Source organism: Electrona antarctica (genome assembly GCF_951216825.1).
Source record: "Electrona antarctica genome assembly, contig: scaffold_72, whole genome shotgun sequence".
NCBI lineage: Eukaryota > Metazoa > Chordata > Actinopteri > Myctophiformes > Myctophidae > Electrona > Electrona antarctica.
Window position 1 is genome coordinate 304089 of NW_027638235.1, and position 11863 is coordinate 315951.

At 45.5% G+C, this 11863-nt stretch overlaps 1 protein-coding gene across 1 annotated transcript in view; it reads left to right on the top strand.

Annotated features, from left to right (window-relative positions):
* The window catches only part of alkbh1 (alkB homolog 1, histone H2A dioxygenase), a 32741-nt gene that overhangs the window by 16889 nt on the left and 3989 nt on the right, over window positions 1-11863 (top strand). Inside the window, 1 exon segment of the mRNA XM_079531126.1 lies at window positions 8818-9011. Within this exon segment, the coding sequence (XP_079387252.1) occupies window positions 8818-9011 (194 nt within the window).

The window sequence follows — 11863 nt, forward strand, 5'->3', positions numbered from 1 at the left end:
ACCAGTGGATTCAATACTACCAGCTGGTCAGCTCTAGACCAGTGGATTCAATACTACCAGCTGGTCAGCTCTAGACCAGTAGATTCAATACTACCAGCTGGTCAGCTATAGACCAGTGGATTCAATACTACCAGCTGGTCAGCTACAGACCAGTGGATTCAATACTACCAGCTGGTCAGCTACAGACCAGTGGATTCAATACTACCAGCTGGTCAGCTATAGACCAGTAGATTCAATACTACCAGCTGGTCAGCTATAGACCAGTAGATTCAATACTACCAGCTGGTCAGCTATAGACCAGTAGATTCAATACTACCAGCTGGTCAGCTACAGACCAGTAGATTCAATACTACCAGCTGGTCAGCTATAGACCAGTGGATTCAATACTACCAGCTGGTCAGCTCTAGACCAGTGGATTCAATACTACCAGCTGGTCAGCTCTAGACCAGTGGATTCAATACTACCAGCTGGTCAGCTCTAGACCAGTAGATTCAATACTACCAGCTGGTCAGCTATAGACCAGTGGATTCAATACTACCAGCTGGTCAGCTACAGACTAGTGGATTCAATACTACCAGCTGGTCAGCTGTAGACTAGTGGATTCAATACTACCAGCTGGTCAGCTGTAGACCAGTGGATTCAATACTACCAGCTGGTCAGCTACAGACTAGTGGATTCAATACTACCAGCTGGTCAGCTGTAGACCAGTGGATTCAATACTACCAGCTGGTCAGCTATAGACCAGTAGATTCAATACTACCAGCTGGTCAGCTATAGACCAGTGGATTCAATACTACCAGCTGGTCAGCTATAGACCAGTAGATTCAATACTACCAGCTGGTCAGCTCTAGACTAGTGGATTCAATACTACCAGCTGGTCAGCTGTAGACTAGTGGATTCAATACTACCAGCTGGTCAGCTACAGACTAGTGGATTCAATACTACCAGCTGGTCAGCTACAGACCAGTGGATTCAATACTACCAGCTGGTCAGCTCTAGACCAGTAGATTCAATACTACCAGCTGGTCAGCTCTAGACCAGTGGATTCAATACTACCAGCTGGTCAGCTCTAGACCAGTGGATTCAATACTACCAGCTGGTCAGCTATAGACCAGTGGATTCAATACTACCAGCTGGTCAGCTCTAGACCAGTAGATTCAATACTACCAGCTGGTCAGCTATAGACTAGTGGATTCAATACTACCAGCTGGTCAGCTATAGACTAGTGGATTCAATACTACCAGCTGGTCAGCTCTAGACCAGTGGATTCAATACTACCAGCTGGTCAGCTATAGACTAGTGGATTCAATACTACCAGCTGGTCAGCTATAGACCAGTGGATTCAATACTACCAGCTGGTCAGCTATAGACCAGTGGATTCAATACTACCAGCTGGTCAGCTATAGACCAGTAGATTCAATACTACCAGCTGGTCAGCTATAGACTAGTGGATTCAATACTACCAGCTGGTCAGCTATAGACCAGTAGATTCAATACTACCAGCTGGTCAGCTATAGACCAGTAGATTCAATACTACCAGCTGGTCAGCTCTAGACCAGTAGATTCAATACTACCAGCTGGTCAGCTATAGACCAGTGGATTCAATACTACCAGCCGGTCAGCTACAGACCAGTAGATTCAATACTACCAGCTGGTCAGCTATAGACCAGTGGATTCAATACTACCAGCTGGTCAGCTTTAGACCAGTAGATTCAATACTACCAGCTGGTCAGCTATAGACCAGTAGATTCAATACTATAGCTGGTCAGCTCTAGACCAGTAGATTCAATACTACCAGCCGGTCAGCTACAGACCAGTGGATTCAATACTACCAGCCGGTCAGCTACAGACCAGTGGATTCAATACTACCAGCTGGTCAGCTCTAGACCAGTGGATTCAATACTACCAGCTGGTCAGCTACAGACCAGTGGATTCAATACTACCAGCTGGTCAGCTACAGACCAGTGGATTCAATACTACCAGCTGGTCAGCTCTAGACTAGTGGATTCAATACTACCAGCTGGTCAGCTATAGACTAGTGGATTCAATACTACCAGCTGGTCAGCTCTAGACCAGTGGATTCAATACTACCAGCTGGTCAGCTACAGACCAGTGGATTCAATACTACCAGCTGGTCAGCTCTAGACCAGTAGATTCAATACTACCAGCTGGTCAGCTCTAGACTAGTGGATTCAATACTACCAGCTGGTCAGCTATAGACTAGTGGATTCAATACTACCAGCTGGTCAGCTATAGACTAGTGGATTCAATACTACCAGCTGGTCAGCTATAGACCAGTGGATTCAATACTACCAGCTGGTCAGCTATAGACCAGTGGATTCAATACTACCAGCTGGTCAGCTACAGACCAGTGGATTCAATACTACCAGCTGGTCAGCTACAGACCAGTAGATTCAATACCAACAGGTCAGCTATAGACCAGTGGATTCAATACTACCAGCTGGTCAGCTACAGACCAGTGGATTCAATACTACCAGCTGGTCAGCTCTAGACCAGTAGATTCAATACTACCAGCTGGTCAGCTATAGACCAGTAGATTCAATACTACCAGCTGGTCAGCTCTAGACTAGTGGATTCAATACTACCAGCTGGTCAGCTATAGACCAGTGGATTCAATACTACCAGCTGGTCAGCTCTAGACCAGTGGATTCAATACTACCAGCTGGTCAGCTCTAGACCAGTAGATTCAATACTACCAGCTGGTCAGCTATAGACTAGTGGATTCAATACTACCAGCTGGTCAGCTACAGACCAGTGGATTCAATACTAACAGGTCAGCTATAGACCAGTAGATTCAATACTAACAGGTCAGCTATAGACCAGTAGATTCAATACTAACAGGTCAGCTATAGACCAGTAGATTCAATACTAACAGGTCAGCTATAGACCAGTGGATTCAATACTACCAGCTGGTCAGCTATAGACCAGTAGATTCAATACTAACAGGTCAGCTACAGACCAGTGGATTCAATACTACCAGCTGGTCAGCTCTAGACCAGTGGATTCAATACTACCAGCTGGTCAGCTCTAGACTAGTGGATTCAATACTACCAGCTGGTCAGCTGTAGACCAGTGGATTCAATACTACCAGCTGGTCAGCTGTAGACCAGTGGATTCAATACTAACAGGTCAGCTATAGACCAGTAGATTCAATACTAACAGGTCAGCTATAGACCAGTAGATTCAATACTAACAGGTCAGCTATAGACCAGTAGATTCAATACTAACAGGTCAGCTATAGACCAGTAGATTCAATACTAACAGGTCAGCTATAGACCAGTAGATTCAATACTAACAGGTCAGCTACAGACCAGTGGATTCAATACTACCAGCTGGTCAGCTCTAGACCAGTGGATTCAATACTACCAGCTGGTCAGCTATAGACCAGTAGATTCAATACTACCAGCTGGTCAGCTATAGACTAGTGGATTCAATACTACCAGCTGGTCAGCTACAGACCAGTGGATTCAATACTACCAGCTGGTCAGCTACAGACCAGTGGATTCAATACTACCAGCTGGTCAGCTACAGACCAGTGGATTCAATACTACCAGCTGGTCAGCTGTAGACCAGTGGATTCAATACTACCAGCTGGTCAGCTCTAGACTAGTGGATTCAATACTACCAGCTGGTCAGCTATAGACCAGTGGATTCAATACTACCAGCTGGTCAGCTATAGACCAGTAGATTCAATACTACCAGCTGGTCAGCTCTAGACTAGTGGATTCAATACTACCAGCTGGTCAGCTATAGACCAGTTGATTCAATACTACCAGCTGGTCAGCTCTAGACCAGTGGATTCAATACTACCAGCTGGTCAGCTGTAGACCAGTAGATTCAATACTACCAGCTGGTCAGCTATAGACCAGTGGATTCAATACTACCAGCTGGTCAGCTGTAGACCAGTAGATTCAATACTACCAGCTGGTCAGCTATAGACCAGTAGATTCAATACTACCAGCTGGTCAGCTGTAGACCAGTAGATTCAATACTACCAGCTGGTCAGCTACAGACCAGTGGACTGGATTCAATACTACCAGCTGGTCAGCTGTAGACCAGTAGATTCAATACTACCAGCTGGTCAGCTACAGACCAGTGGATTCAATACTACCAGCTGGTCAGCTGTAGGCCAGTGGATTCAATACTACCAGCTGGTCAGCTCTAGACCAGTGGATTCAATACTACCAGCTGGTCAGCTCTAGACTAGTGGATTCAATACTACCAGCTGGTCAGCTCTAGACTAGTGGATTCAATACTACCAGCTGGTCAGCTCTAGACTAGTGGATTCAATACTACCAGCTGGTCAGCTCTAGACTAGTGGATTCAATACTACCAGCTGGTCAGCTATAGACTAGTGGATTCAATACTACCAGCTGGTCAGCTCTAGACTAGTGGATTCAATACTACCAGCTGGTCAGCTCTAGACCAGTGGATTCAATACTACCAGCTGGTCAGCTCTAGACTAGTGGATTCAATACTACCAGCTGGTCAGCTCTAGACTAGTGGATTCAATACTACCAGCTGGTCAGCTACAGACCAGTGGATTCAATACTACCAGCTGGTCAGCTGTAGGCCAGTGGATTCAATACTACCAGCTGGTCAGCTCTAGACCAGTGGATTCAATACTACCAGCTGGTCAGCTACAGACTAGTGGATTCAATACTACCAGCTGGTCAGCTCTAGACCAGTGGATTCAATACTACCAGCTGGTCAGCTCTAGACCAGTAGATTCAATACTACCAGCTGGTCAGCTCTAGACCAGTAGATTCAATACTACCAGCTGGTCAGCTCTAGACCAGTAGATTCAATACTACCAGCTGGTCAGCTCTAGACCAGTAGATTCAATACTACCAGCTGGTCAGCTCTAGACTAGTGGATTCAATACTACCAGCTGGTCAGCTCTAGACTAGTGGATTCAATACTACCAGCTGGTCAGCTACAGACCAGTGGATTCAATACTACCAGCTGGTCAGCTGTAGGCCAGTGGATTCAATACTACCAGCTGGTCAGCTCTAGACCAGTGGATTCAATACTACCAGCTGGTCAGCTACAGACTAGTGGATTCAATACTACCAGCTGGTCAGCTCTAGACCAGTGGATTCAATACTACCAGCTGGTCAGCTATAGACCAGTAGATTCAATACTACCAGCTGGTCAGCTGTAGACCAGTAGATTCAATACTACCAGCTGGTCAGCTACAGACCAGTGGACTGGATTCAATACTACCAGCTGGTCAGCTGTAGACCAGTAGATTCAATACTACCAGCTGGTCAGCTACAGACCAGTGGATTCAATACTACCAGCTGGTCAGCTGTAGGCCAGTGGATTCAATACTACCAGCTGGTCAGCTCTAGACCAGTGGATTCAATACTACCAGCTGGTCAGCTCTAGACTAGTGGATTCAATACTACCAGCTGGTCAGCTCTAGACTAGTGGATTCAATACTACCAGCTGGTCAGCTCTAGACTAGTGGATTCAATACTACCAGCTGGTCAGCTCTAGACTAGTGGATTCAATACTACCAGCTGGTCAGCTATAGACTAGTGGATTCAATACTACCAGCTGGTCAGCTCTAGACTAGTGGATTCAATACTACCAGCTGGTCAGCTCTAGACCAGTGGATTCAATACTACCAGCTGGTCAGCTCTAGACTAGTGGATTCAATACTACCAGCTGGTCAGCTCTAGACTAGTGGATTCAATACTACCAGCTGGTCAGCTACAGACCAGTGGATTCAATACTACCAGCTGGTCAGCTGTAGGCCAGTGGATTCAATACTACCAGCTGGTCAGCTCTAGACCAGTGGATTCAATACTACCAGCTGGTCAGCTACAGACTAGTGGATTCAATACTACCAGCTGGTCAGCTCTAGACCAGTGGATTCAATACTACCAGCTGGTCAGCTCTAGACCAGTAGATTCAATACTACCAGCTGGTCAGCTCTAGACCAGTAGATTCAATACTACCAGCTGGTCAGCTCTAGACCAGTAGATTCAATACTACCAGCTGGTCAGCTCTAGACCAGTAGATTCAATACTACCAGCTGGTCAGCTCTAGACCAGTAGATTCAATACTACCAGCTGGTCAGCTATAGACCAGTGGATTCAATACTACCAGCTGGTCAGCTCTAGACCAGTGGATTCAATACTACCAGCTGGTCAGCTATAGACCAGTGGATTCAATACTACCAGCTGGTCAGCTATAGACCAGTAGATTCAATACTACCAGCTGGTCAGCTCTAGACCAGTGGATTCAATACTACCAGCTGGTCAGCTATAGACCAGTAGATTCAATACTACCAGCTGGTCAGCTATAGACCAGTGGATTCAATACTACCAGCTGGTCAGCTATAGACCAGTGGATTCAATACTACCAGCTGGTCAGCTCTAGACCAGTGGATTCAATACTACCAGCTGGTCAGCTGTAGACCAGTGGATTCAATACTACCTGCTGGTCAGCTACAGACCAGTAGATTCAATACTACCAGCTGGTCAGCTATAGACCAGTGGATTCAATACTACCAGCTGGTCAGCTGTAGACCAGTGGATTCAATACTACCAGCTGGTCAGCTCTAGACCAGTGGATTCAATACTACCAGCTGGTCAGCTCTAGACCAGTGGATTCAATACTACCAGCTGGTCAGCTCTAGACCAGTGGATTCAATACTACCTGCTGGTCAGCTACAGACCAGTGGATTCAATACTACCTGCTGGTCAGCTGTAGACTAGTGGATTCAATACTACCAGCTGGTCAGCTCTAGACCAGTGGATTCAATACTACCAGCTGGTCAGCTATAGACCAGTGGATTCAATACTACCAGCTGGTCAGCTACAGACCAGTGGATTCAATACTACCAGCTGGTCAGCTATAGACCAGTGGATTCAATACTACCAGCTGGTCAGCTATAGACCAGTGGATTCAATACTACCAGCTGGTCAGCTCTAGACCAGTGGATTCAATACTACCAGCTGGTCAGCTGTAGACCAGTGGATTCAATACTACCTGCTGGTCAGCTATAGACCAGTAGATTCAATACTACCAGCTGGTCAGCTACAGACCAGTAGATTCAATACTACCTGCTGGTCAGCTACAGACCAGTGGATTCAATACTACCTGCTGGTCAGCTCTAGACTAGTGGATTCAATACTACCAGCTGGTCAGCTCTAGACTAGTGGATTCAATACTACCAGCTGGTCAGCTACAGACCAGTGGATTCAATACTACCTGCTGGTCAGCTACAGACCAGTGGATTCAATACTACCTGCTGGTCAGCTCTAGACCAGTGGATTCAATACTACCAGCTGGTCAGCTCTAGACCAGTGGATTCAATACTACCAGCTGGTCAGCTATAGACCAGTGGATTCAATACTACCAGCTGGTCAGCTATAGACCAGTAGATTCAATACTACCAGCTGGTCAGCTCTAGACTAGTGGATTCAATACTACCAACCAGTCAGCTCTAGACTAGTGGATTCAATACTACCAACCAGTCAGCTCTAGACTAGTGGATTCAATACTACCAGCTGGTCAGCTATAGACCAGTAGATTCAATACTACCTGCTGGTCAGCTGTAGACTAGTGGATTCAATACTACCAACCAGTCAGCTCTAGACTAGTGGATTCAATACTACCAGCTGGTCAGCTACAGACCAGTGGATTCAATACTACCAGCTGGTCAGCTCTAGACTAGTGGATTCAATACTACCAGCTGGTCAGCTATAGACTAGTGGATTCAATACTACCAGCTGGTCAGCTCTAGACCAGTGGATTCAATACTACCAGCTGGTCAGCTCTAGACTAGTGGATTCAATACTACCAGCTGGTCAGCTCTAGACTAGTGGATTCAATACTACCAGCTGGTCAGCTCTAGACTAGTGGATTCAATACTACCAGCTGGTCAGCTCTAGACTAGTGGATTCAATACTACCAGCTGGTCAGCTCTAGACTAGTGGATTCAATACTACCAGCTGGTCAGCTCTAGACCAGTGGATTCAATACTACCAGCTGGTCAGCTCTAGACTAGTGGATTCAATACTACCAGCTGGTCAGCTCTAGACCAGTGGATTCATGAATACTACCAGCTGGTCAGCTATAGACCAGTAGATTCAATACTACCAGCTGGTCAGCTATAGACCAGTAGATTCAATACTACCTGCTGGTCAGCTGTAGACCAGTAGATTCAATACTACCTGCTGGTCAGCTATAGACCAGTAGATTCAATACTACCTGCTGGTCAGCTGTAGACCAGTGGATTCATGAATGTATGAATATAGACAATATTTTAGGCCAATAAATAAGACTATATACCAAACTTCCCACTTTAACTCATTTGGGCCTGACATCGAAATTTAAAAAATGTCTTCTAAATCATCTGAAATACCTCATGTTTCTGTGTCAGTGGTGCTCAATATTTCATGTCAAGAACCCCAAAAATGATATGTATTTGGCCTTAGACCCCCATCTGAAAATGTGTTGTTCCAGGGACCTCCTCCCAGAAGCAAAGATTTGAGTTAAAAACGTTCGCTCTGAAAAAAATATATATATTCCAAATTTGCGCCACATTTTTACAATTTTTCAAAAATAGCAGATCTACAAGCTCGTAGCGAGGCACTCTGTGCCGCGCTATGAGCTTGTAGATCTGCTATTTTCCAATAGCTAGAGTATAACATAATGCTTAAAACACCAAAAGGGGTTCCCGCCCAAAATGGGTTAAACAAAAGAAGCCTGTCGGCAAAATGACATGCTTGTTTGAATAAACGACATTGTGTTGCGTTTTGTTTTGTTGTTTTAAAACAGACGTACTCGGCAGACCACCACACGGCGTTCCCCGGCGCCCTCCAGTGGTTGTCGGGCCACGTTGCGGCCGTGTGCGGCTTCGCGGGATTCCGGGCCGAGGCGGGAATCCTCAACTACTACCACTCTGACTCCTCCCTGGGGATCCACGTGGACGAGGCCGAACTGGACCTCAGCAGACCCCTGCTGTCCTTCAGGTAATTATAATAACTAGTCCTTACCCGTTCTGAATATATGAACAGCAAATGATGTTCAGTGTGGGTAATGCAATGTAACTAGGCATGTAACGATTCACTCAACTCACGAGACGATTCGTATCACGATAATATCGTGAAAAATCGTATCGTGAACCTCATATTATGAGGTTCACGATACGATTTTTCACGATATTAAAACATATATATTTTAAAGAAAAAATACAGTTTTTTAAATTTTATATAATTTATCTTCCCCCCCTGAGATTTTTTATTTAACTACATTGCAAAAAAGTAGCATTACTTTTGACAGTGCAGAAACATAATTGCCTTCCTTGATGAGTATCAACGACCATCATCACCTGGGCACAGTCACAGACACACACAGCTCCCCTCTACAGTGCTCTACTACTGAAAGTGACTATCATTTCATGCCAGTTAGACTGGCATAGTGTCGACCCCTTACCCCTGTGTCGGATCGCTGGTTAGACTGGCATAGTGTCAACCCCTTACCCCTGTGTGGGATCGCTGGTTAGACTGGCATAGTGTCAACCCCTTACCCCTGTGTGGGATCGCTGGTTAGACTGGCATAGTGTCAACCCCTTACCCCTGTGTGGGATCGCTGGTTAGACTGGCATAGTGTCAACCCCTTACCCCTGTGTGGGATCGCTGGTTAGACTGGCATAGTGTCGACCCCTTACCCCTGTGTGGGATCGCTGGTTAGACTGGCATAGTGTCGACCCCTTATCCCTGTGTGGGATCGCTGGTTAGACTGGCATAGTGTCGACCCCTTACCCCTGTGTCGGATCGCTGGTTAGACTGGCATAGTGTCGACCCCTTACCCCTGTGTCGGATCGCTGGTTAGACTGGCATAGTGTCGACCCCTTACCCATGTGTCGGATCGCTGGTTAGACTGGCATAGTGTCAACCCCTTACCCCTGTGTGGGATCGCTGGTTAGACTGGCATAGTGTCGACCCCTTACCCCTGTGTGGGATCGCTGGTTAGACTGGCATAGTGTCGACCCCTTACCCCTGTGTGGGATCGCTGGTTAGACTGGCATAGTGTCGACCCCTTACCCCTGTGTGGGATCGCTGGTTAGACTGGCATAGTGTCAACCCCTTACCCCTGTGTGGGATCGCTGGTTAGACTGGCATAGTGTCGACCCACTTACCCCTGTGTGGGATCACTGGTTAGACTGGCATATTCGCCGATACCGATATGACCCGATATGACCAAATACGGGCCGATACTAAGCATGTAACGATACACTCAACTCACGATACGATACGCATCACGATATGAGGTTCACAATACGATTTTTCACGATATTTTCAACAAAATTATTTTCCAATTATCTTTCCCCCAAGCTTTTTTCACTTTTTATTTAACCACATTGCAAAAGTAGCATTACTTTTCATGTAAAATTACTTAATTTCTGTGCAACAACTGTAAACATGCTTTCATGTTTACACCTAGCTCGAGGTGTAAACATGCTTTCCTGTTTACACCTAGCTCGAGGTGTAAACATGCTTTCATGTTTACACCTAGCTCGAGGTGTAAACATGCTTTCCTGTTTACACCTAAAGCTCGAGTTAACATTTCTTCTTTTCTTTGATAGCATCTAAGGCCTCATTTACACGGCGACCATCTCCAGATAAAACGGCAAAGTCCTGTTGCGTTCTCAAATTCTATTGACCCTTTACACGAGAACGCACACTTTATGAAAACGCTATAATGTCGCTAGGTGGCGGTGGCGGTCGCCAAATAGACCAGTCACCCACGTAGGAGAAGAAGAACCCCTTCACGCAACCCTATTGGGGTTTTGAATGATTCCAGAACACAACGTGGTTGTGGCCGCAGCCCAGAGCATGCAGGCAGAGCGCGCCACGGGATGGTTATATATTTTATAATACATTAGGCTACATAAACGCTGCTGCCGCCTATCACAAGGCTTTTTATTTACATCATGGTTTTACATTCACCATCGCTGATGAGCAGCGCTTTGTAGGCGAGGAGGGAGGCTTGTCCAGGAACTCCATTATATCATATATGGCTCTGCATCAATGTCATAAACATATGCGCTGTGAGCCAACGTGAGCCATGATGTCATAAGTTTTGCGGATTCACCGTTTTGCCTGTTTACACGGAGAAGGGATACAACGGCGTTCTCAAAGATTTCCACTCTGGAAGGTGGTTTCACTTTGTTGCGTTTTCACCTCCTGAAAACACCATTCTCGTCTAAAGGGTCACCAGCAAACAATACTTTATTTAGCCGTTTTCTATGAACACCGTTCTGGTGTAAAGACCACCTTAGGATAGATGTAGACCTATTTGACAGTGTAGAAACATCTTAGGATAGATGTAGACCTATTTGACAGTGTAGAAACATCTTAGGATAGATGTAGACCTATTTGACAGGGTAGAAACATCTTAGGATAGATGTAGACCTATTTGACAGTACAGAAACATCTTAGGATAGATGTAGACCTATTTGACAGTGTAGAAACATCTTAGGATAGATGTAGACCTATTTGACAATGTAGAAACATCTTAGGATAGATGTAGACCTATTTGACAGTACAGAAACATCTTAGGATAGATGTAGACCTATTTGACAGTACAGAAACATCTTAGGATAGATGTAGACCTATTTGACAGCAGAAACATCTTAGGATAGATGTAGACCTATTTGACAGTACAGAAACATCTTAGGATAGATGTAGACCTATTTGACAATGTAGAAACATCTTAGGATAGATGTAGACCTATTTGACAGTGCAGAAACATCTTAGGATAGATGTAGACCTATTTGACAATGTAGAAACATCTTAGGATAGATGTAGACCTATTTGAC